Source organism: Neoarius graeffei, chromosome 28 (assembly GCF_027579695.1).
Source record: "Neoarius graeffei isolate fNeoGra1 chromosome 28, fNeoGra1.pri, whole genome shotgun sequence".
Lineage (NCBI taxonomy): Eukaryota > Metazoa > Chordata > Actinopteri > Siluriformes > Ariidae > Neoarius > Neoarius graeffei.
In genome coordinates, this window is record NC_083596.1 from 14,830,108 (window position 1) to 14,857,549 (window position 27,442).

General features: G+C 41.3%; 1 protein-coding gene across 11 annotated transcripts in view; it reads right to left on the bottom strand.

The window, feature by feature from the left end:
• ncor1 (nuclear receptor corepressor 1) overlaps nt 1-27,442 on the bottom strand; it is a 235,101-nt gene that overhangs the window by 78,193 nt on the left and 129,466 nt on the right. For 8 of the 11 annotated variants that reach the window (XM_060912331.1, XM_060912322.1, XM_060912326.1 and 5 more), the window contains 4 exons: nt 21,976-22,106; nt 10,787-10,998; nt 10,203-10,307; nt 6,538-6,600 (listed from right to left, as the gene is read on the bottom strand). In XM_060912331.1, the coding sequence (XP_060768314.1) occupies nt 6,538-6,600; nt 10,203-10,307; nt 10,787-10,998; nt 21,976-22,106 (511 nt within the window). The remainder of the gene's footprint in view (nt 1-6,537; nt 6,601-10,202; nt 10,308-10,786; nt 10,999-21,975; nt 22,107-27,442) is intronic. The other 3 variants (XM_060912325.1, XM_060912329.1, XM_060912327.1) reach the window with 2 other exon arrangements.

Sequence of the window (27,442 nt, forward strand, 5' to 3'; positions counted from 1 at the left end):
GAGTTCCCCCCCCCAAAAAAAAGCAACAAAACATTTTTTCCAAGAATTATTATAGCATTTTTCACAAATTGCTGCTGTCATTTTGGCAGTTTGTTTACATTCTAAGTGGAAATGATTTTGTCGGACATTTTGTATAAAAAGTTTTTATTTGTTGAATGTGCAAAAAATAAAAGTGCTCTGCTTCTCAAAAGCCAGTAAATGTGGATAGGAAAAAAAAAAAAGTTATTCTATTCAATTTGTCGTACATGGCTTATAGCATCAGATCGTGTACGACTCGATTTCGTGGAATAACTTTAATATTCTCCAGTCTCACCCTTGTGTACTCGAGCTTCGTGGTCAGTAGTTACTGTAATACCCTGTCCTGAGCACCTTATGGTGAGGCTAATCCTGCAGTCTGCTTGGCTGAGGTACACAGTAGGGGGTAGCTTGCTTAACCTTACTTTCTAACTACCAATCATTTTCTAAGTACGTGTCCGACACACGGACACCATTTTAGTGGCTGCTGTAATTCAAAACCTGCTATAACACCACTAAAAGTGAACATTTCAAAAGTTAGGAACTTTAAAGAAGGCTCAGTTTCGCCACACTCAACACACTTATGCCATGCTGTTCTGCAGCCGGTCATTTCCGACTGCTGAATGCTGCTCGTCCACAGCGCGTCCGGATAATGCGCTATGCTACATACACTACTGTTCAAAAGTTTGGGGTCACCCAGACAATTTTGTGTTTTCCATGAAAAGTCACACTTTTATTTACCACCATAAGTTGTAAAATGAATAGAAAATATAGTCAAGACATTTTTCTGGCCATTTTGAGCATTTAATCGACCCCACAAATGCGATGCTCCAGAAACTCAATCTGCTCAAAGGAAGGTCAGTTTTATAGCTTCTCTAAAGAGCTCAACTGTTTTCAGCTGTGCTAACATGATTGTACAAGGGTTTTCTAATCATCCATTAGCCTTCTGAGGCAATGAGCAAACACATTGTACCATTAGAACACTGGAGTGAGAGTTGCTGGAAATGGGCCTCTATACACCTAGGCCCTGTCCACACGGCAACGGAGTCAGGTGAATCTGATAAAATTGTTTATCGTTTCGGCCTGGCGTCCACACGGCACCGGCGTTTTGGGTGCCCCAAAACGAAATCTTTTGAGAGCGGGTTCCAGAGTGGAAAAATCTGGCAACGGCGCCGTTGCGAAGTCGTCTGGATGAGTGGAACGGATTTGTTTACGATGACGTCACAACCACATGACTGTGAGTGCTTCACGCCGGGTAGAAGTGTAACGAACTCGATGTGAGTTGTCAACAAATCCTATAACTTGGTTCATGAAACGCGCTTACAAAATATTTTCACTGTGAATATTTATTGTGTAATGGTGCAAAGTGAGAGAGAGAGAGAGAGAGAGAGAGAGAGAGAGAGAGACTCTGCCCTTAGGGCAGAGTCAATCCCGCCAGCAAAAACAGGGAAAAAAAAGGAGCGATCTCACCTCTTCAGATGTTGGTTTAAGTCCTACAATGCATTCCTCAAAAAGGGCGTAGAAGAACAAATTAATCCATCAACGTGTAGCATTCAATTTATTCCGGACCATTAAAGACGCCGCCTTCCGCGTAGAATCATACGTCATCCTCGCCGCCATATTGGATGGGGCAAAGCGGAGAATAAAGATGCCTCATTCATGTGGTGCGTTTAACTGTACCAACAGGTTTACCGTCCAAACGAGATCACATGGGATTACCTTTCACAGGTGAGACTGGAAAAATACTTTTCATTGTATTTGGTCATTATAACGTAACTTTACGAACAGATTTTCCTGACTTTGTGGCTAATATGAAGTCTCGCGCATAATAGTTTATGCGCATGCGTCCTTACTTCTTCTATTGTCCTGGTGTCTCCGATGGGACCGTCTTACAGCGCACCTAGAGGTGTGGCATGTGTATTGCATCGTTTTCAGCAAGCGTTGCGTTGCCATATGTACCTGATATTTTACTGATCCGTTGCCCATGTGGACGCGATATTTTTTTTAATAACATCTCGTTGCCGTTGTCGTGTGGATGTAGCCCTAGTCTGGCTAACGCGACTTCAAAGCTCTGCGAGCATTTGGTCTGGCAAAGATATTAAGCCCGACCATTCCCCAAAGTGCGCGACGGGGCTAACTGGTAGGTTAAACTCTTACCGAAGCCGGTCGGGAGCAAGGCGAAAACGTCCTTCCTTTCAATAAATACCTCCAGCGCTGCTCTTTGCTCCGTTTTCAATGAGAACTTGCTCCATGTTCGTAATGTTTCTAGTGAATGAAGCGCTTCCGGCATAGATTCTGTAAACAATCTATGGCTTCCGGTCGCAGTTCTACTACGTCACTGCCTTGAACACGCCTCTACCCAGGGCCGTTGGAGATGCTCAAAGTTGATTGGCTCCCGATTTTTCGGGAGCTTGGAAGAGCTGTAGATAGCCTGCCTGGCCAGACTAAGCTCGCAACAGGCCCTCGTGTTGCGTCACGCTTAGGATGGGCGGGCCCAGGCTACTATATACCTATGTAGATATTGCACCAAAAACCAGACATTTGCAGCTAGAATAGTCATTTACCACATTAGCAATGTATAGAGTGGATTTCTGATTAGTTTAAAGTGATCTTCATTGAAAAGAACAGTGCTTTTCTTTCAAAAATAAGCAAATTTCAAAGCGACCTCAAACTTTTGAACGGTAGTGTAATGGTCCTTATTCACAGCTGAATCCCTCACCACTCTGTCCAACCTTGACCGAGACCTCAAAATGCTGAAAGGAACCCGAAGCCTACAGAATCTCTGCTTTAATGTAATGTAGCACAACTTTCTGCATGTCATAGCTGTTAGCTAGTCAAGAAGGAAAGGCTGAAGAGCAATTCCAGCGTTATGGACGTGACACTTGAACTCAAAATGGCAACAAATGACCCAGTGCATGTTTTATTGTCTCCCAGTATTTAAACAGGTGTTGCATATTTTAAGGCTGTACCATACTGGAGAAGTGATAGAACAAGAACAATTCCCATAGTACATCTAGGGCATGCCAGAAAATGCCAATAAAAGATGCGTTATGGATGTGACAGAAAAAGTATCACTTTTCTTGGGTGACTGTACATTTTTATCAAACTCTGTGAAATTGTAAACCTAATGTCGAAATGGAGATATCCATTTGATAGAGGGGTCCAAGGTGAATATTAAAAAATCTTTGTTTAAAATATTCTGTATTTCATGCAGAGTTTCGGAAGGAAAAGTCAGCGTTATGGATGTGACGAAATTCCGTTATGGATGTGACGCGTCTGAAATGGACATGGCATATGTTTAGAAAATCAGCAATTTAACCACCATAACCCTTTGAAAAACTCTCTAAATATCAGCTAAAACTATCAAAGTTCTTAAATAATATTTAGGATGGCTATTGTTTTGCTGTTTTGTGGATTTTATCATACATTTCTGTGGCTTGTGGCAATAATATAGAATTGTACATGATCAAAGTTGATTTTAGCTTGGGGTTTACATTATAAGAAAGAAAGACTGACATATTAAGGCGAAGGGAACAATTCTTGTGACAAATTGGTTCAACTTCTTCACATCTGTAAAATACAGGCCTAGGTGAAATCTCTGGGAGTGGTTTTGATGTATTACATGTTGCTTTATTTTTGCATGGTGAGGTTGACATTTACATGGAATTGCCCTGAAAGGATTCCAATTAAAAACTTGGCTTTGACCTTGACCGAACGTTTCTCCTTTCGTTTTGTACTCATAAACAGTCTGCGTGTTCAGGTCTCTCTTACAATGCAACCCCATTGGGAAATCCTTCCTCTTTCATAACAACACGATTATGTGCACACTACACACACACCCTAGTGTTTCCCACTTCCTCCTTCAACTTCTGCTTTTGTAACGCCGAAGAGGAAACAAGCAAAAAGATAAAGGAAGGAAAATGATAACGGCAGTCTGCCCGCAGAGAAATACGGTCAACCAGCAGAAATGAAGTTGTGTGTCCGTGTGTGAAGTCTTTACAGATCACTAAAAGGACACGGGAACCTACACTGTAAATCAGTAAAACAAATCCATAACAGAGTGCGCATCACTGCCATGTTCGTGAACATTATAAAAGACACAAACTCCGACACACACAATCCTCATGAACACATGATTCAACCAATAACGCGCTCTATTTACTCCAACTCAGGTCTGATTGACCGGAGCCATTCCAGCGCATCACTGATTATAAAACCTATTAAATACAACATGACCTTATTCCCCCCCATGTTGGTTCATCCATCTAACTGTTCTGTACGACTCAGTATCAACCATTTAATCGACAAATTCCTTGTTTCTTGTCATATGAGCTTAAAGTGCATATCATGGGTAAATTCAGGAGCAAGATCAGTGTTTTATATTAAACTTTGGTCAAATATCTGTAACATTCTGCATTCTCTGCAATTCTTTTTTTTTACCTTGCGCAAGACCAGAAAAATTCAGTAGAAATCGAGCCATTTGAGGTGAATTGGTCTGAATCCGCCTCTGAAAAAACTTGGCAGGCATTTGGAGTTCCCAGGAAACATTGATTTTCGTGACGTCGCATGCGGGACGCCTCCTTCTGAATCCTACGTCAGCGCTGGTTTGTTTATGAGAAAACGACCTGGTGGTTTTCTGTAAATTTCTTCAACGTTATCGCGTAATTATTAAAATGGTTAACAGATGTATCGTAGGAGGGTGTAGCAACACCAATCTTGATGGGATTAGTACTCATCGTTTTCCAAAAGACCGGACAACGAGAGAAATGGGAGCGCTTGGTCTACACAGGCTGTGCACTGAAACTGTGCAAGCTCTCGCAGCCTGATGGCGCTTCCGCAGGTAACGTCACGAATCTGGCTCCAGACTCCCTTGGGATTTTTCCAGACGCGTTTTATTTTATTTTTTTCTGCTGTAGACAGATGGCCTTGTGCAAAATTACCTTTCTGGACGAGTGTGTAAAGGGACATACTTTCATATAAAAAAACAAAAAAGGTCCAGAATATGCACTTTAACTGAATGTTTCTGCTTCTTTGTCTTCTTTACATGTTTTATAATCTTTACTTTTACAGTCTCTGCATGTTTCAAATTTTACTTAACTTTTATTCTATTTTATTTTGCTGGGTTTTTTCCCCCATTTGAACTTCTACTTCATTTTATTTTATTTCTACTATTGTTTAATTCTTATTATATTTTTTCCCATTTATTTTATGTAATTTTATTCTCTATTGTTTACTGTTTTGCTTTTACTTCTGTAAAGCACACTGAACTGCCACTGTGTATGAAATGTGCCATATAAATAAACTCGCCTTGCCTTCTTTTAGCAACAACTAAAAACGACTCCCGTCCAGGTCTGACTCTGTGTTTCTTCCGAAACGGACACTTTTCACTATTTGACCGATCTTACCTAATGCACCGTCAAAATCCGCACGTTAGACAAAACTCCACTAACGAGACTTGGCGTTAGAAATGACAGTCACGACATCCAGCTTGAAAGGCAAATTTGAACTCTATAAGAAGGGTCGAGAGCATCGCCGCTGTCCTGTTTACTTTCACAATGAAAGAAGGATCATTAAGCCAGCTTGATACAGACTTTGCCCACATACTGACTTCATTCTGCTTCATCTCATTCACCAGTGAAAACGACGCACTCGTGGAAAAGCGCTGTTAATGTTTATTCCGATTTTATGACCCTTCTTGTTGTTTCCGAGCACAGGATGCTCTTTGATCGCAGGAGAATTATCTGGCTTGTGCTGGTCGCTTACCGAATTCAGAGTGAGATGGAGGCTGAGTAAAAGTGGAGTTGTGGAGGCCCAAGTAAACACAAACAGGCACTTTGGGTCATAACACGGCTTTCCAAATGTGTTTCCTCTGCCATATAATACACTCGTGCTGAGTCCATGGTTTAAACCATTATTATTGTTTTTAAAAAGATATTTTCATAAACCGTTATTATGTTCCATGTATTTTTCAGGTTATTTGTACAAGTAAGACATTTAAAAAAAAAAAAAAAAAAACAATGACTGCACCTTTAACCAAATTTGAATGTTTAAGCAATCCAAAGAAATACTCAAAACTATATCAGAAAAACTGTACGATTTCAGCTCAAGGATGAATGAAAAGAAGAAAACTCGAGACTGCAAAGGAAAGATGCCATAAATAAAGTATTACTGACTTCTGCTGAACAGAATCAGAAACCCTTAACACGGATCAAAATGAGGCTCATCACACTTTTTTTTTTTCTTCCTCTTTCCCCTTTTGATTCGTTAAACTTTCCACCACTTAAACTGCAGGGTTGTGCAACGACCTCTGTGAGCAACTGATTCTAATCTTTATTGGAAGCCCAATTCATCATGCACATTACCCTCCTCAGTGAATCACCACGTGTGCGCACGAACGCACAGCTGGAGTCACAAGTCTGCAGCACACACACACACACACACCCCAACACTGTGGGTTTCCCTAAAAACATGAGATTGGGAAAGAAAAGGAACGATCGGTGGAAAAACGAAGAGAAACGCTACCTTTTTTGGCGACCTCCATCTCCTCCTCTGTCCAGCGAGACGTCTCTCCGGCCTCTGCCGCTCCTGCACACAGAACAACACACACTTAGGATAAGGAGGAGAAATCAGAGGAGGGAGGGAGAGCAGGCGAGAGTGAGCAAGGGACAGAAAGTGACAAGAGAAATGCAGAGAGACAGAGGAGAAAGAACAGAAAGACACAGTGAGAGCAAAAGAGAGAAACAGACATTGCAGGACAGAGAGAGAGAGCAAAAGAGAGACAGGCTGAAAGAAACCGAGCGTATGACAGTTATGAGTGTTAGAAAGAAAGAGGGCATAAGAGTGGAAGAGACAGAAAAGGCTACAAAAGAGAGAGAGACACTGACCGTAATGCACCTTCTTCCTCTCGATCTTTAATCTAATAATTTGTTTACATCAGCTGTCCAGCCCTCGTCCCTCTTCCCTCCCTCTCCCCCACCCTCCCCTTTAATCCCTGTATGGTCCACTCTCACTTTCCCTAAAGCACTCTCTTTGCCTCTGTCTCAGTTCCTTTGCTATTTCTCTCTCTCTCTCTCTCTCTCTCTCTCTCTCGTCAGCTGATCTATGGCTACACCGCGCACAAGCGCCTCCCTCCTTCCCTTAAACAGCGGCTCTCGTGCACAACCACAGACGAGAAAGAGAGCGAGGCAACGGGCTCAACAGTGGGACAGAGTGTGTATGTGCGCGTGCGTGTATTGCTCCCTACTTACCCTCCCCCTCCCTCGGAGACTCCTTGAGATTGAACAAACATTCGGACGAATTTAGCACGGTGTGACCCTCTGACATTTATACAAGAGTGTTGTGTCATGCCGTGTGTGTGTGTGTGTGTGTTTTAACCCTGTCTTTTAATCTAAGTACAACATCTGTAATGATTAAAGGTGTTGAAAAACACTGGAGTGTTCCATTAACTGACATTTAAAAACACACACAAAGACGCACAATCCAGGGCTGGCACACACCCAAATTGGTGGGGAGGCATGGCACGATATTTCTCTCTCTCTCTCTCTCTCTCTCTCTCGCTCAATCCCCCCTTTTATCTTTCTCTCTCCCTCTCTCACACACACACACACACACACACACACACAGGTTTAACAGAGTCTGACTGCGAGCAGCGGAATTAGCTATGAGGTGACTTGAGGACATCGGGCAAGATAGGAAACAGGAAATGGAGAAACAGGAAGCCGCAGCTCTCCTGCACTGGGATTCAAATCTTCCAAAACACAGAAATTGGAACAAAATTTCCAAAACACGCAACTCTGTCCGTAACTGCATCATCTGCCAAATCTTAATTTCTTTTCGACTGAACGGTTTTGCTTACAGGTGGCGCCCATGACTGTCGTAACTAGGTATGTAGCGATAGATCATGTTATGATAAATCACGATACAAATTTATGATGCTTTGCCACGATGAAATTTAAAAAAAAAAGAAAAAAAAAGTGATCTTAGTATTTCCTCGCTGTAATTGCATTGTTTAGACAGCAGAGGGCGCAATAACATACATTAGTATCAATACGGAGGTGATTATCGGAAACCGCGCATGCTGATTGGTCGAGTGATTCGGACTATTTCTCGATAATCACCTCGAGTGACTGGTCAAAATGGCGGCCAAGCGCTTCGTCACCGTAAGTGAGGAACAATTATAAATTATAAAAGAAAATGCTGTTCCTAAAAGCACTAAAGATGCTACGAAGTTCGGTCTAAAACTGTTCAAAGTTAAGGTGGAATTGGGATTGAGTTTATCGAGTTCAAAACAAAAGACTTCGTGTAACTTGGCGGAGATAAAAGGCTGTATGCATGCCACTTTTGAAGACTGAAATAAATTTAATATGATGTTTTTAAATCACCACTGGCATATTTATCCTAAAACAATTATCCGCCTCAGGCTCAGTGAACATCGGTGAAGAATAACCTTGACTTTGTCTCGGCTATTCTTCACCGATCTTCACTTCGCCTTCTGCGAATAATAGTTAAATAGCGGGAATGAGCGTGACTTCACCTTAAGTGGAAGCAACACAGCTTTAATGCTGGAAAAAAAAAAAAAAACACACACACACACAACCCAATCTAAAAAAATGTGAAAGAACCGTTGTGCAATTGTACAAACAGATTTAACAAGAAATCAGAACTCTCTTTTGAAAACTAAAGAAAAGAGAAGCCGATGGAGGTCGCTGTTTTATGTTTCAAGCCTGATGACAACCTTCACAAATGTTCAGAACCTTCACAATTTATTAAGAAAAGGCCTAATTGTTATGAACTCTTAATAAAAGGAATATTTTAGTGAACAGGCTATTTACTCTAACCTTTACAGATGCTTGTGACTAATTATTGTTCGTTATTAAGAAAATAAAAAAGAATATTTAAGTTTATTAAAAAAAATAGGACAATAAAATTTTACATTTTCCGTAATAAAATTTACCATTTAATTTTTTTTTTTAAATATCGTAGGAAAAGCGAATCGTGAACCCAAATTCGTGAAACGACTTGTCTCGTCTCAAATTGTGAATTGAGAGAATAGTTACATGCCTAGTCTTGATTCTCTTAGTCTTCCTAGGACTTCATTTGTTTACGCCAGCACCAAACTCATCCTCTATGGTCAATACAGATCTCACTCACTGGCACAAGAGTAACCCACAGAACCCTGGGATTTTCATTTATTATGTTTAACTAGCACAAAAACGGGGGTCATGCGTGTACCAGTGTGCATCACATCAATGGCGCAGGTTCTGACGACTGATACTCACAATACCACACTAACATTATCACTGGATCCTGCAGCCTTCCATATAACACGGATTTATAAAGGGAGCGCAATTACGACCAATTCAGTCCCCTGTTCATCGGCACTACCCATGTCTAAAGCAGCACTCAAAGAAGCTTTATTTGTACCGAGATAAAGACACAGGTCACCGAGTGATAGATAGAGAGAGAGAGAGAGAGAGAGAGACAGAGAGAGAGAGAGAGACACACACACAGTGCACACAGGAAGTTTACCTGCTCTTACTTGTCGCCTCCCATTACATCCCCATGACAAATGTTATCCACCTGAGACGCACGCCATCGCCACAGCAACATGCAAACTCCGGAAAGAGAGACAGATGGACAGAGCGGGGCACAAAACCTGGGACAGTCTGAACTGAGCTGTGGGTTGTTCTCAGAGATGGGAAGGGAGGAGTAGAAAGAAAGAAAGGAAAATGGAAAAAAAAAAAAAAGCCTCAAAATGTCAGAGGACGCAGGCTTCAGCCAGCAGCCCTGATGGATCCAACAGACGCATTTCTGACGGAGCCGGGGGGGGGGGGGGGGCGTTCTGTGTAAACAGCTCTTTTTTTCATTTCCTTGGCTGTAAACTCACGATGCAGAAGTGGGTCAGCGCACGCAGCTAAAAAGCAAGCTCGCAGTTCTGTTTTCCGTTTTGGTGCTTTTTCACTGTCGGGTTTCGGCAAACGGGCCTGAACCTAAACACGCGCCGCGTCTTTTCCGTGAGCGGAAAACATCATACGCGTTCCTTCGTAAATCCATACGGTATACAATAAATCAACCGTCCAAACGAAAAAACACGGAGACTGAGGCTCTGACAAACACAAGTCAGAGGACAAACACAAGCCCTGGAGTGTGTGAGAATGTCAGGAAGTGAGGGGGCTGCGTGTTTGTACCTCGTGCTTGGCTGTCCATGGTGGTCACAGGAGCAAGCTTAGCGAGTTCGCGCGCAGGCTTCGGCGCTGGCTCTGGTTTGGGAGGAGGGACAGGCTCTGGTAAAACTAGTGGGGGGGGGAGGGAGGGAAGGAAGGAGAAAGAGAGAGAGAGAGAGAGAGAGAGAGAGAGAGAGAGAATTTACCATCACTTTTACAGATCTGTTTAGAAGAAGCGCAGACGTGTGTGTGTGTGTGTGTGTGTGTGTGTGTGTGTGTGTGTGTGAGAGAAAGTGAGTGAGTGAGAGAGAGAGAGAGATCTGTTACTCAGATATAAACTGCGTTACACTGATGAACACGCACAGATGGGCAAGTAAATATAAGTGCTAATTCAGGGGGTTTTATTGATAGCAAAACTCCAGGGAGGTTTTATTAGACGCAATATAAACTTCCAAGCTTTATAGAAAATCTCCCAACGTGAACGATGATTAAACGCACCTTTTCCTCTTCTCTTAGTGACTAACCAAGTACCTTTTTCTCCAAAGCCTACAAATATTAATAAGCTCAGCTGTGTGTGTGCGTGTGTGTTATGTGAGAGTGTGTTTTACCAGGCTCAGGTGGTGGCAGGGGTGGCGGCAGTGGTGCTGGTGCTGGTGGCTCCTCTGTGGCAGTACTAGCAGCTTCGTTGGCCATGGAGCGCGTGGTGATTCGGCCCTTACGCCGTCCCTGGCTGTTAGCCGTCTTGCGACCGCGTGGCGTGCTCTGCTCCTTCCCCTCCTCGTCCTCTGCCTCACACTTCTCTTTGTCTTTGCTAATGTCCCTGCACCAAACACACAGCCGGTTGGTTAGTAACACACACTCCCGAACGCGTCATGAACTTTCGCTCTTATTTTTGCCGAATCTGAAACGCACCATGACTTGGTCGTCACGGAAACCGGGTTTTTAATCCTCACTGTTCAGGTCACATCAAGATATAACCGAGATGCAAGGCATACGACGTGGACAAAAAGTATATACGCTAACGTTCAAAAGTTTGGGGTCACTTTGAAATGTCCTTATTTTTGAAATAAGGCCCTGTTCTAATCAGGGCTTCGAACCGGTTCAAGGAACGAAAACAAAAACCGGGAACTTTTTCTATTTCACATGGAACAGAAACGAAACCAGAAACTTTATTATTTTTTATGCTCCGGAACAGAAACGCTTATTAAAAATAATGGTAACCGGTTAATACCGGTTTTTATTTCGTTCCTCAAAGTTTCCGTAGCCTACAAATAAAGTCATTCTTCTCCTGCGCAAGTTTCTCTGACCCGCTGGGGTTCACTTCCTGTGTGACGTTCGCTGACTGAATGGAGAGAGCGGGAGGGTGGACTACTATCACGTCTCCACATCTTAAATAAGAGGTAAATATTGCAGTCTATCGTTATTCAAAAACGTCAATTTCAAACACGATATCAATATATTTGTCCACGTTAATGAGAGGCTCGCGAACATTAAATGACGTTAACCTCTGTTAGCCCATCAATGCATAGGGCCTGACTAGCCTTTGGTAACACACTAAACGAATTATCTTTCATTTTTGGCACTTTTTCTGTTTGTGTAGATGGGAAGACATACTGAGAATCCAAATCGTCAACATTTGAAATAATAATTATTTTGAATTATTTCTTGTCTTATTTAATGAAGGTTGTAATAGAATTAGCCTACATTTGGCTTAAGCTGGATGAGACAGAGACATAATTTTATATCCATTTGTTAAACAGCTGACAGGGAACGTAATTAACCGTTCCAGGAACGAAATTTTTTTTTGTTCTAACCGGTTCGGGAACGTCTATTTAATGGTGGAACCCAAAACCGGAAACGTTAAAATTCCGTTTCTGTTCGGAACGAACCAATAGGAAAAAAATTCTGGTTCAAAGCCCTGGTTCTAACGGTACAATGTGTTTGCTCATCGCCTCAGAAGGCTAATGGATGATTAGAAAACCCTTGTACAATCATGTTAGCACAGCTGAAAACAGTTTAGCTCTTTAGAGAAGCTATAAAACTGACCTTCCTTTGAGCAGATTGAGTTTCTGGAGCATCACGTTAATTTGTGGGGTCGATTAAATGCTCAAAATGGCCAGAAAAATGTCTTGACTATATTTTCTATTCATTTTACAACTTATGGTGGGAAATAAAAGTGTGACTTTTCATGGAAAACACAAAATTGTCTGGGTGACCCCAAACTTTTGAACGGTAGTGTGTGTACGACAAGAACTCTCTCCGAGGTCCTCAGAAAACAACTTTTGTTCATGCCATGGTTGAACACACCCCATTAATTTCACCTTCACATTAATCGCTGATCCTAGAGGTTCACATACTTTTGCCACTCACTATTACAAACACGTTTAAGAAACTACAGTTCGGATCTGTAAGAATGTTGGTGTATGAACAGTGTAGCTGCAGCCTCATGTTACCCAACATTAAGTGTATAGATTTTATGTTCGGGGGGGGAAAAAAAGGAAATGAGATGATGAGATCAGCTAATGCTTTGTGTAAAAAAAAAAATCATCATTATAAAAGCCTCTGTTGTATCGTCTGTCGAAATGTTATCATTTTATTCATTTATTACGCAGCAAATGGACCAATATGAAGATGATCCTCGGTCGGTGATTTCTGGGTTCTTGGATAATCAGATCTCCATCGATCCGAGGTACAAAGTTCTGAAATTGAAAAAGTTCTGAATTGAAATGTAGAAGGTAGGGGTGGGCGGTTTGCACGGTATGATACCGTATGCGGTATTTTTTGACCAACGGTAGAGTGTTTGTGTCATAGCGTGTACCGCGATAGCTCACTGCTTCCTCTAGTTGGCAGTAATGCATAGTTTGAACACCCGCCTGGCTGCTTCGAAGAAGAAGAACAACAACAACAATGGCGGCGAGTAGTGAAGAGACGGCAGCAGAGGAAGAGCTCGTGAAAAAAGTCGGCGCAACATCAGTAATCTGGACATGGTTTGGATTTAAAGTGATGGATATTAAACAAGAAAATGTTATCTGCAAGATATGCCGGGCGACAGTGATCGCAAGACACGGTAACACAAGTAATCTGTAATTTATATACAAAACTACAATACCGTGATGTGTACCGTATACCGTCAGTGGCTCAAATTATACCGTGATGTACATTTTTGGCCATACCGCCCACCCCTAGTAGAAGGTGTGCTTGTGTGTCATGAAATTACAAAAAGAACTCTTTTGTCCTATGTCAGACAATCAGTGTTTTCTGACTGTACTGAAACAGACTAACCTTTATAAAATACTACTACGCTGTGAAACAAATAGAAATGAACTGACTGGTTGGAAATTTTTTTTTTTTTTACTAAAAACACTGATCATTTTGCTTATGAACTTTGTATGCTTTATTTTTACCCCTTTATCTCATCTCATCTCATTATCTGTAGCCGCTTTATCCTTCTACAGGGTCGCAGGCAAGCTGGAGCCTATCCCAGCTGACTACGGGCGAAAGGCGGGGTACACCCTGGACAAGTCGCCAGGTCATCACAGGGCTGACACATAGACACAGACAACCATTCACACTCACATTCACACCTACGCTCAATTTAGAGCCACCAGTTAACCTAACCTGCATGTCTTTGGACTGTGGGGGAAACCGGAGCACCCGGAGGAAACCCACACGGACACGGGGAGAACATGCAAACTCCACACAGAAAGGTCCTCGCCGGCCCCGGGGCTCGAACCCAGGACCTTCTTGCTGTGAGGCGACAGCGCTAACCACTACACCACCGTGCCACCTACCCCTTTATTACTGCTGAAATTCTGTCTTATTAATTTGTCCTGTTATATTCTGCAGTTAGATTTCTGTGAATCTTATTGTTAATACTTAATCATAATACGTGTGGAAGTCATAAATAGTTATATACACTAATTTTGTGTCAATTAACACTTTTGTGTAGGGTATTAGACTTTTTTTTTTTTTTAAAGCTCAATGAAGAAGAAGAAACCTTTATTTGTCACATGCACACTTCAAGCACAGTGAAATTCATCCTCTGCATTTAACCCATCTGAAGCAGTGAAAACACACACACACACACACACACACACACACCCAGAGCAGTGGGCAGCGACACCAGAGCGCCCGCGGAGCAGCCAGGGGTCAGGTACCTTGCTCAAGGGCACTTCAGCCCAAGGCCGCCCCACGTCAACCTAACTGCATGTCTTTGGACTGTGGGGGAAACCGGATCAGACACAGGGCAAACGCCACACAGAAAGGCCCTCGCCGGCCGCTGGGTCCGAACCCGGAACCTTCTTATTGTGAGGCGACCGTGCTAACCACTACACCACCGTGCCGCCCAGTGTGTGTGTGTGTGTGTGTGTGTTGGGGGATGCCATGACCTAATGATTCGAGCACTGTTTCTCAAAATGTGGGGCCAGCCTTAAAAAATTCTTTGTTGCCAGTAACCCGGCCGGGTATTTAAAAAAAAATAAAAATAAATAAAAGTAAAAAAAAAAATTGCAGGTGAAACATTTGCAGTTTAAAAACCCCCCAAAACCCGTTTTAGGCCTGTCGAGTGGCCTCTGTCGTACACCGTACCCGTATCGACTGTTGCCAAAACCAATACGTCTAGCGCCTGGTCCATTTGACATGGTGAAAAGAAAGCCACCGTCTCATTGGTTATTTAGCATGTTTGCTAAAACGGCGTCCGACGACCATGTCACCTGCAAGTTGTTTGGAATGGCTGAAGTGCAATGGCTCCCTAACCCCCAGCTGCTCCGCAGGCTAGTCTGGGTATGTTGTACGTCGCTCTGGATAAGAGCGTCTGCTAAATACCATTAATGTAATGTAGCCAAGGACAGCACGTTGTGTGTTAATATTACACGTTTACACATCTTCATGTTAACCTTCCTGACACATTCACTGTAATAAAATCATTTACACGGTCAACGTGTTAAAATCAACCCCGCGAGCGTTGTCCTAAAACTCACCCGTTGGGGACTTCCGGTAATGGCGGGGTGCTGAGAGGCTGCGTAACACCAACCCTCCTGATAGAAAATCCTTGAAAAATTATATTTTTTACTCTAAACCGAACTTTCAGCGGTGATTTTGACAGATTTTGGGCCATGTCACAGACGAGGAGGAAAAAAACTGCTCAAAAACAGCAGAAACATGAAAAAGATACCGAAAGACTTTCAGAATCTGAACACGAGGAGATGGGGGATGAAGAGTGTGAGTCTGAACCCAGTGATAACTCCGCAACAAACCCCAGCACGTCGGATGTCATGAATGCAATTAAAGGGATGGAAAAGCGAATTGCAGATAAGATAGATGGAGTATGGGAAAGAGTGAAAGAAATAACCGAAAGAGTTGAAGAAGCTGAGGAACGTATTTCGGGTACGGAAGACGAGGTGAGCAAACTCAAAACTCGCATTAACACGTTGGAATCGCAGGTGGCATTACTGCTTGAGAAAATTGATGGGATGAACAACTACAGTCGTAGAAACAACCTGAGACTTGTAGGCTTTCCAGAAAAGGAAGAAGGAAGGGATGCGCTAAAATTCTTAGAAAGCTGGATCCCTTCAATCTTAGAGATGAAGGATACCACGCTAACACTGGAACGAGCACACCGAATAGGCCCACAACCTCAGGCGGAGAGTGACACCAACGCTACTCCGCCTACAGCCACTCCACCTCGACCGAGAACTCTGATCATGAAGTTCCTCAGCTATCGACAGAAAGAAGAGGTGTTGAGAGCAGCGAGGGATAAAGGGACACTAAAATATAAAGAGCACACAATCAGATTCTACCCTGACGTCACCGCGGAAACACACAAGAAACAGAGGGCTTACGATGGAGTGAGACAGAGATTACGACAGAAAGGAATCAAGACGCACCGTGTCGTCTTCCCAGCGAGACTGCTTCTCACCCACGAAGGAAAAACTGAACTGTATAATACTCCGGCAGAGGTGGAGCGCTACATGGAAAGCGTGGGTATCTGATGATAAGTGGTCCTTTGCAATTTAATACCATTTTCTTCTCTTTTAAATCAGCAGATGGAGTTTAAGGCAGGTCGGCTACAGATAGCCTGTAATATAATTTAATAGAGAGACTATACTTTGATCCATAACAGTTGTTAGGCAGTAAGTAGATTCTTTATTTTAACCTGCCTTCCTTTTCTTTTCTTTTTTTCCTAACTGCACCTGAAGGATAGCCCCTTAATTTTTCTGTTGTGTTTAAAGGGGGCTGAAAAGCGGACTTTTTTTTTTTCTTTTTACAAAGTGGACTTTGTTCTGAATAGGGATATGGGGTATTCTCAGCTTGAGCCAACCTATTTGGCCCCTTTTTCTGGTGTTTTTAAAGGGGGCTGAAAAGCTGACTTTTTTCTTTACAGAAAGGACTTTGTTCTGAACAAAGCTATGGGGGTATTCTCAGCTTGAGCCAAACTATCAAAAAAAATCTAAATAAGCTGGGAAATCTGAAAAGTTCATTTCTATCTGAAATATGAGTGGAAAACTAATAATTTCAAGGGTTGTGTTATAAGTAGTAGATCTAAGTAGAGAGAGCCAATCAGTAATTAGCTCCTCACGGATGTGTGGATCTAATAAACCCATACAGGAAGCGAACATGAAGGGGGGAGGGGGGATATATTGTGGAAGGATTTGGGAGAGGTTATTTGTAAGGTTCAGGTTCAGAATGTTAGTTTGTGTGATTGTTACTTTTATTTTATTATTGTGCATGTTTTTTGTTTTTATGTTTGGCTTCTCATTGGTATATCTATCTCATACTAAAGGAGTGTTTAGGGTGAGTGATGATGACAGATAAAAAGTAATGTATGAAAAGGAAAAGGTCAAATTCATAACTTGGAATTGTAGGGGAATGGGTAGCCTTAAAAAAATAAAACAAGTAATGGATAGAATCAAACTTCTGCAGGCAACTATAATATATTTGCAAGAAACGCATATGACAACTGGGGAAATAATTAAAATACAGAGGAGATGGCAGGGTCAGGTGTTTTCATGTTGTTACGCCTCCAATGCTAGAGGGGTAATGATACTGGTTCATAAGACCGTCCCTTTTCAAGTTGAAAAAATAACAAAAGATTCAGCAGGTAGGTTTATTATAGTTGAGGGATATTTATTTGGAGATAAAATCAATCTTATTAACGTGTATGGCCCAAATGATGATAGTCCTTCTTTTTTCAGCAACTTATTCCTCTCAATAGCGGCTTTAAGAGGACAGCATATTATGGCAGGAGACATAAACTGCACACTAGATCCAGGGAAAGATCGCTCAACTGGCTTGGATACAACACATGTTAAGTCTAGGAAACTTATAACTCAGTTTATGAAAGACTTGAACATGTTGGATGTGTGGCGATATTTCAACCCTAGCCTTTTAGTTTACTCATGTTATTCTGGGACACACAAAACATATTCACGCATTGATTACTTTCTGATATCAGCATCACTGCTCCCCAATATTACAGATTGCAAGTACCATACGGTGGTAATCTCTGACCATGCTGCTGTATCTCTAACCTATACAAATAAAAAGATGACCAACACTCCTCCTAAATGGAGATTGCAAGCAGGGTGGCTACAAGACCCTTCATTTAAGGAATTCTTGGGTAAACAAATAGACTTTTATTTTGAGACCAATACTTCTGAAACATCTGCTTGTGTGAGATGGGAAGCATTCAAAGCTTTTATTAGGGGTCAAATTATTGGATTTTGTAGCCATAAATCCAAACAATCTAGACAAGACATTAAACAGTTGGAGAAGCGTATCAGTGAATTAGAAAAAACAATATATCAAAACAGGGTAGCAAATAAAGATGAACACAATAAATTACTCCTTTTAAGAGCACAATATAATGAAAAGTCAGCAGCAAAAGCGGCAGCAAAAATCATGAAATTAAAACAGAATTACTACGAACAAGGAGATAAAGCAGGAAAATTACTTGCTTGGCAAATAAAAAAAATGCAAGAGCAAAGGGCTATCATTAAAATTGAAACTCCTTCAGAAAATATCACAGATCCATTAAAGATAAATGAAGCTTTTAGAGATTATTATAAAAACTTGTACAGTCCAGATATTTCTCCAAATAATGACTTACGAACGCAATTTTTAGAAGATCTTGAATTGCCTCAGATATTAGAGGAAGACCAGATGAATCTTGAAGAACAGATTACAATAGAAGAGATATCATTAGCTATTGATGCAATGACTACAGGAAAAACGCCAGGCCCAGATGGCCTTCCTATAGACATTTATAAAACATTTAAAGAAAAATTGATAAATCCTTTTCTAGATATGGTAGTAGAGGCCTTTGAATTGGGCATTCTTCCTGCATCAATGAGAAGGGCATTAATCACGCTATTACCAAAACCAGGTAAAAGTAATACAAAATGTGAAAACATGCGCCCAATAAGCCTTCTTAATTCAGACACTAAGATAATATGCAAAGTGTTAGCAAGAAGGCTGGAGACAATATTACCTAATCTAATAGGAGAGGATCAAAATGGCTTTATTCAACGCAGACAAGGGTTTCATAATGTAAGAAGGCTTCTTAACATTCTCCATAACCAGCGGGATGCGCAAGACACAGCTGTCTTGTCACTGGATGCAGAAAAGGCCTTTGACTGCGTACTGTGGCCCTATTTATTTGAAACATTGGTTAAATTTGGTTTTGGAGAAAATTTTTGTAAATGGGTTAAAATTCTTTGTAATGACCTTGTAGCTGAGGTACTGACGAACAATGTAGTATCAAATCCGTTCAATATATTGAGGGGTTGTCAGCAGGGATCACCTCTCTCTCCACTCCTTTTTGTCATTTCAATAGAGCCCTTTGCAATTGCAGTCAGAAAGCATGCAGGCATTTCTGGAATTAACGTTGATCAGATGGAACATAAAATTGCCCTGTTTGCCGATGATGTCCTCCTTTTTCTTACAAATCTTAGCCATTCTATACCAGCTCTTGTAGAACTTATAGGAACTTTTGGGAAGATCTCAGGATACAAAGTAAATCATTCAAAAAGTATGTTAATGGTACTGGATGATGAAGATAGAATGCAATTTCAGAATAATCCAATGACTTTTCAGTTAACTGATAGCTTTACATATCTGGGAATACGAATTGTACCAAAACTAGAGGATATAATCACTGTAAATTATGAACCACTGTTTGAAAATATTTCTAATTCCATTGATAGATGGACGTTACTACCCATAACCTTAATTGGTCGCATAAATGTTCTAAAAATGAACATCTTGCCCAAACTACTATACATATTTCAAAATATTCCACTACCACCCCCAAAACACCTTTTTATGAGACTAAATAAGCTGTTCACTAACTTCATCTGGAACAGCAGGCGTCCAAGACTCCGCCTTTCACTCTTATACTTGCCTTTTGATAGAGGGGGGCTCATGTGCCCCAATGTGCTATGGTATTATTGGGCTGCCCAGCTTAGAACTATGATGTTTTACTTTTCTTCAGAAGGCACCCCGTCATGGGTCAATATGGAATCAGCTGAAGTCACACATGGTCTACCTCTAAATATGTACATATATTCAGCCAATCTCAAATATCATAAGAAACACTGCTCTAACCCTATTTTGCTTAATATGATTAATGTATGGTACATGGTGAAGAAATATCTTGGTATTTCTAATGATCTCTCTTGCTTTAGCCCCATTTGGGGCAATACAGATTTCAAACCAGGAAGATTGGACGCAGGCTTTAAAAGCTGGGCTGATAAAGGGATAAGGGCCATACATAATTTGTACTCTTCAAACAAACTCATGTCCTTTGAAGAAATTGTTAATAAATTTAATATACCTAAAAATCACTTCTTTAAATACTTACAAATAAGAAATTTTATATTTGTAGCTCAAAATAATACTTTAGACATGCCAACAATAAACAACCTAGAGAAAGAAATGTTAAGTGATTGTTATGCGAGAGGCTTAATTTCACATTTATACAGAATTATGATAGCAGGGTCACAAGAATCGTCAATTACTAAATTAGAAGCCTGGAAAAAGGACCTAAAAGAAGATTTGTGCACAGCAGACTGGACAGAGGCATGTAAGGAAGCTCAAACTCAAACAATAAGTGTAAGATTGAAACTACTACAATATAAGTGGTTGATGCGGACTTACATAACTCCATCTATTCTACACAAGTACAATGACGATATACCTGATACTTGTACAAAATGCAACAAATTTAAAGGTGATTTCTATCATTGTATATGGGAATGTGAACACATAATGTCATTCTGGGAGGGGTTGAGAGATATGATAAATAAGATAACAGGTATAAATTTAACATTATCAGCAAAAGTGTTTGTCATGCACTTATATCCTCTCGAAGTGACATTGGGAAGAAGGGAATATATTTTTCTTGACATGTGTTTGTTACAAGCAAAACGTTTAATTGCTTTATTCTGGAAAAGAATTCAAGCACCAAATGTGAATGATTGGTTGAAAGAAATGGCAAATAATATGGTCATGGAGAAAATAACATATATAGTGAAAGGTAAAGGCAGTAAATTTGAGGAGATATGGTACCCATTTTTAGCCTTTCTGGAAAAAGATGGAGGCAATGGAACACCAGATGTGAATAATACAGACACCAATTGAGAAGCTTTTTTTATTTATTTTTTTTTTTTTAATTTTAATTTTAATTTATTTTATTATTATTATATATTTTTGTATTTATTTTTAATAATGTATGTATTAACGAGGTTTTTAATTAGTTATTATTTGTTTTCGGTTTAGTTCTTTCTGTCATTTGAATTTGGTTTATGTTAAACTTTAAAGGTTTTTTTTTGTATTGTCTTATATATTGTCTTTGTTCAAATGTAAGTATACCAATGTTAAAACTCAATAAAAATATTTGGAAAAAAAAAAAAAAAAAAAAACTCACCCGTTGGCGTGTAAGAATTTAACAGTTTGTCGGTTTTAACGCATCCTTTCTCAGAGTGTTTTTTTTTTTTTGTCTCGCGCTCTCTATCTAATTTTAGGACTTGTATGAAAACCTGATGATGTTTTTGGTCGTATTTATGCAGAAAATCCTCAAGGCTTCGCAAACTTTTCAAGCACCACCGTGACAATTTATAGAGCTGCTATTGAGAAATACCGTATGAATGTGCTCCAAACGTGTTAATGCCATTAGACAGAAGGCCTTGTCAACAAGAAATTCTGGCTTCAAACAGCGCACAGAAGATTTCCCCCATCTGTGTTTATTAAAGCTTTCCAGAGCCGCTGTACTGATAAAGGGCCGTCCTATTCTCAGAAGCCTGTCTGCCTCGATATAAACAGATGCTCAAGCCCTGTGCATGTCAGCTCCACAAAACTAATTCTCAGAATAAGAAAGGAGGATGATTATATGAGAAGGCACAGAGGAAGGGATGGCGAAAGAGAAAGAGATGGAGAGAGCCAGGAACTACTTATGAATAGTTCTCATTTATGAGTGGAAGAGGTTGGCTATGGCAAAAGGCCAAGCTGTCTTTAATAAGTGGTCTGGGCTCATATTCCTCTCAAATCCCTCTCTCTGCTGAAAGGGAAAATAAGACGTTGGTCCTGTATAAACAGTGAGGGCACAAAAAAAACACCACCAAATAGGGCCTGGAGGTGTGACCGGGAATGCTGTGACCTTCTGGCGGTATAATATAAAACGAGGCTATTGATTGGGAGGGGGGAAAAAAAAAAGCACTAAATTTACGTTGGGCTTTTCTTGAGGATTAGTGATGTCCGAGCCAACGGCCTGACCAAACAAGCGAAGCAAAACCGTACTCACTTCGAGTCCTCTTTTTCATCTTTCTCCTCCTCGTCCTTCTTATCGTCTTCCTCTTTCTTGTCCAATTTCTCAGACTTGTCCTCCTCGTTCTTGTCGTCGGCCTTGTCTTCCTGCGAGGGCCGTGTTATCTGCTAAGAAAGGAGACACAGCGGAAAAAGGTTTACCCTGTGGTTCTGCTCAGAAAGAAAATTGCTGACTTGTATAACTGTCATTCGCCTTTTTTTTTATATACACTACCGTTCAAAAGTTTGGGGTCACCCAGACAATTGTGTGTTTTCCATGAAAAGTCACACTTTTATTTACCACCATAAGTTGTAAAATGAATAGAAAATATAGTCGAGACATTTTTCTGGCCATTTTGAGCATTTAATCGACCCCACAAATTACACTACGTTCACACTGCAAGGCTTAATGCTCAATTCCGATTTTTTTGTGAGGTCGTTCACATTAACAAATATACGGGTCAGTCCATGAAATGATGTTACTTTTCATTGGTCCGGGTTTACATAATCATCTCATCTCATTATCTCTAGCCGCTTTATCCTGTTCTACAGGGTCGCAGGCAAGCTGGAGCCTATCCCAGCTGACTACGGGCGAAAGGCGGGGTACACCCTGGACAAGTCGCCAGGTCATCACAGGGCTGACACATAGACACAGACAACCATTCACACTCACATTCACACCTACGGTCAATTTAGAGTCACCAGTTAACCTAACCTGCATGTCTTTGGACTGTGGGGGAAACCGGAGCACCCGGAGGAAACCCACGCGGACACGGGGAGAACATGCAAACTCCGCACAGAAAGGCCCTCGCCGGCCACGGGGCTCGAACCCGGACCTTCTTGCTGTGAGGCGACAGCGCTAACCACTACACCACCGTGCCGCCCTTTACATAATCATTTCATCTTTAATTTCCATGATTTAAAGAAATATTTAGAAGATTATCCATAAATATTGTTTGAAGAAATAAAATAAATAAATAAATGAAGTTTTCTTTTGAAATAAAGAAATGTGAAACATTTTCTTCCCCTGTGACTGGACACGGATGACGCGTTTTTTGTGACATGGAATATTTGCTGACTTTGAGCTTAAATAAACCTTTATTACTTTCTGAGAATTTCAATAAAATTAGTTTCATGGTACTTGCAATTTAGTTTTACACTCACATAATAAAGTTAAGAAGGTTCTATAAACTATTTAGCTTCGAATTCATCCACTAAAAATAGGTTGTGAACGTAACATTGTGACGTCCTACCGTGTTACGTTAGAAACCAGGCTTATAAAAAATGATAAAACGAGTTGAAATCATGATTGATGTTTTTAATATAAAGAAGAATATACTATAAAACGATGTAGGTAGAAAGAAATTTAAACAAACGGCAATAAAAGAAATGATCGATGTTTTTTCTCACATCCTAACTTAGCGTCCACTCACTTCCTGGTTCGTTCACAACCTGCGAGACCTATTTACTCAATCTAGGTCAGCTGAACTGACGCGAGATAACTTCTCGCGGGATCTCACACACCACAACACGTGCTCTAGAGAAGTGCAGATAGAAGTGTGACTAAGTAAAGTAATGAATTCAATAATCTCATTTACCGCATATAGGATGAAACCGTTTCCTGTTAATGACTGTTGTTATTGTTCAAATCTTAGAGATTTTATGAAGTTTGTGAAATACTGGTATTTCATATTTTCAGTGTTTATGATGTTGAACTAATATTTCTAATGAATTCTTATTCAGTGTTAATGTTTAAAGTAAGCAAATAAAAGCAAAAAAATTTATTTTATCAATATTTTTCCTTCATTTTTAAAAGCTTGTTCGTGTCCTTGTTACCTTAGCAACCGGGTAAATATTTATGGATTTTATCATACATTGTAGAGCAGGAGTTATCTTAACAACCATGTTATATTTTCTTATATGGTCAATGCTTCATGGAAATAAAAGTTGTTTTCAGTTGTAAATTGTTTTAAGTGACTCCCTCTATGTCACATTTTGGTAACTCCATTTTATGGACTGACCCATATGCGACTTGTATGTGATCCTCAGTATGAACGAAAAGCGACCTAAAAGTGTTCCGCATGCGCATTGCAGGATACGACGACGTCACACGCAGTGAGCATGGCCAGTGTTTACGGAAGTAACCTAAAGTTTCCTGTGTATGACAGTAGCCAGTATGGAGTACCTGGCGATGATGCAGTTGTTGTTGCGACGGAGCCAGAACATGCACAATAGCCTGATGTTAAGGAGGAGGTTGAGAAGGAAGAGGGCAAGGGTTTTGTTGTTGTAACTTTTTTTTTTTGAGAGACCCGCCGCCTACTTCAGCGCAGAATAGTGACGTTTGTGGCTTGTTGATGACGTGTAAGTCGGATGAATGCGACCTGGCGGTTCAGACTGAAGTCGCATATGAAAAGATCGGATAGGAATCGGAATTAGGACCACATATCCAAACGGCCTGGGTCGGATTTGAAAAAAAATCGGATCTGTGTCGTTCATATTGTCAGTAAAAGACCGGATACAGGTCACATATGGGCGAAAAAATCGGATTTGAGTCACTTCAGCCTGCAGTGTGAACGCAGTGTTAATGTGATGCTCCAGAAACTCAATCTGCTCAAAGGAAGGTCAGTTTTATAGCTTCTCTAAAGAGCTCAACTGTTTTCAGCTGTGCTAACATGATTGTACAAGGGTTTTCTAATCATCCATTAGCCTTCTGAGGCAATGAGCAAACACATTGTACCATTAGAACACTGGAGTGAGAGTTGCTGGAAATGGGCCTCTATACACCTATGGAGATATTGCACCAAAAACCAGACATTTGCAGCTAGAATAGTCATTTACCACATTAGCAATGTATAGAGTGGATTTCTGATTAGTTTAAAATGATCTTCATTGAAAAGAACAGTGCTTTTCTTTCAAAAAAAAAGCACATTTCAAAGTGACCCCAAACTTTTGAACGGTAGTGTATATTATTTATTTTTTAAATATTTTATCTCATCTCATCTCATTATCTCTAGCCGCTTTATCCTTCTACAGGGTCACAGGCAAGCTGGAGCCTATCCCAGCTGACTACGGGCGAAAGGCGGGGTACACCCTGGACAAGTCGCCAGGTCATCACAGGGCTGACACATAGACACAGACAACCATTCACACTCACATTCACACCTACGGTCAATTTAGAGCCACCAGTTAACCTAACCTGCATGTCTTTGGACTGTGGGGGAAACCGGAGCACCCGGAGGAAACCCACGCAGACACGGGGAGAACATGCAAACTCCGCACAGAAAGGCCCTCGCCGGCCCCGGGGCTCGAACCCAGGACCTTCTTGCTGTGAGGCGACAGCGCTAACCACTACACCACCGTGCCGCCTAAATATTTTATATTAGACTTTTTAAATACTGGATGTACCATCTGAGGAGTTGCACTGAAATTTCATTGCACAGCTGTGTACTGACAATAAAGGCATTCAATCGATCGTGACTGACGTGACAAGTCATGTACCGTTATACATTCAGTAGTGATTTTTCGGTCTATGATTCTGCCCTAATCTGGAGTCAGCATTGCACACTTAAAACATGACTGTTAAGCATTAGAGAACAAAAAAGGGCATTTATTTACAGGGTCACAAGTCAAACAGAAGACAAAACCACAAATCACGGCTTGTTCCCGTTATGGGAAGACTGCATTTGATCAACTCCCTGTTCTTCACTGCGAGTTAAAATCTACCCAAACCCGAGGAACTTTCTTTTCAAAATCCGACAAGCCTTTTTCTGGAGAAAGAGAAAGACTTTTGCTCCCCTGGGTGAGGCCTGGTTCTGCACTTCAAAGCAAGTCTGATTGAAGAGCGAACCAGGAAAGTGGCTCTGCATTAGACTTAATCGAGTTGTGGGAAAACATGCCTGCATGTCATCTGCCTCGTCATCCAGAACACCGCCGTGCTCAGACGTATATCATCACTGGGGTTCAACAAGCTGCGCCCACAGAATGACTACGATAAAGGTTGCGCGTGTGTGTGCGTAAATACAAATGGATTGCATCTTAAATGGACGATTAAAGGAAAGACCAAAAACACACGACGACACACTCAAACATAACAGGGTTATTAGAACAAAGCGTTGGGAGAACTGATGAGTGGCTTGAGGTTATTCATCAAACTAAACAGAGAGAAAGAAATGAGAGGAAGCGCGCACAAGGAAGATGTATTTAAAAAAAAAAAATGATTGAGTTGAAGAAGGACGGCCAGTTGGTGCGCACTCCAAAGATAAGGTTAGCACGATGAGGTGCTTTGATGATCTTCACATGGATGGGTTTGTCTGGAAGGACAGGCTTTCGTCCTGGCTCCAAAATCACAATAGGTTCATTGTTGACGGAACTCAGTTCAAAGACGGGAAGAAAGCAAAGGCTTTAACGCAGGGCAGATCAGAGGAACACAAAGCGCTTGGCGGCCCAGGGACTGGGTTAAAGCTACACGCGCTCGGATGATGCCATATGGGAAAACAAAAACTGCAGCATCCTTAAAGGAACAGTCCACCGTACTTCCATAATGAAATATCCTCTTACCTGAATTGAGACGAGCTGCTCCGTACCTCTCCGAGCTTTGCGCGACCTCCCAGTCAGTCAGACGCGCTGTCACTCCTGTTAGCAATGTAGCTAGGCTCAGTATGGCCAATGGTATTTTTGGGGCTGTAGTTAGATGCGACCAAACTCTTCCGCGTTTTTCCTGTTTACATAGGTTTATATGACCAGTGATATGAAACAAGTTCAGTTACACAAATTGAAACGTAGCGATTTTCTATGCTATGGAAAGTCCGCACTATAATGACAGGCGTACTAACACCTTCTGCGCGCTTCGACAGCGCATTGATATCTGAGCTCCGTATCAATGCGCTGCCGAAGCGCGCAGAAGGTGTTAGTACGCCTGTCATTATAGTGCGCACTTTCCATAGCATAGAAAATCGCTACGTTTCAATTTGTGTAACTGAACTTGTTTCATATCACTGGTCATATAAACCTATGTAAACAGGAAAAACGCGGAAGAGTTTGGTCGCATCTAACTACAGCCCCAAAAAATACCATTGGCCATACTGAGCCTAGCTACATTGCTAACAGGAGTGACAGCGCGTCTGACTGACTGGGAGGTCGCGCAAAGCTCGGAGAGGTACGGAGCAGCTCGTCTCAATTCAGATAAGAGCATATTTCATTATGGAAGTACGGTGGACTGTTCCTTTAAATTGTGCTCCTCCCTTCCTGGGATGCACAAAGGAAAAAAGTGCTTGGGGATGATATAAAAGAAACCTGTCAAAAGAAATGTAGTCACGGGTGAGGAGACGCGGGCACTTTTACCACCATAGCGACACGGAGTGTGTGTGTGCGCCCGCCTTTTTTCAAACCCATCTTCACCATGGGTGCCAGTAATTCTGAAACGGACAGTACAAACGTATGCTTTCAGACATGATAATCAGGTACGA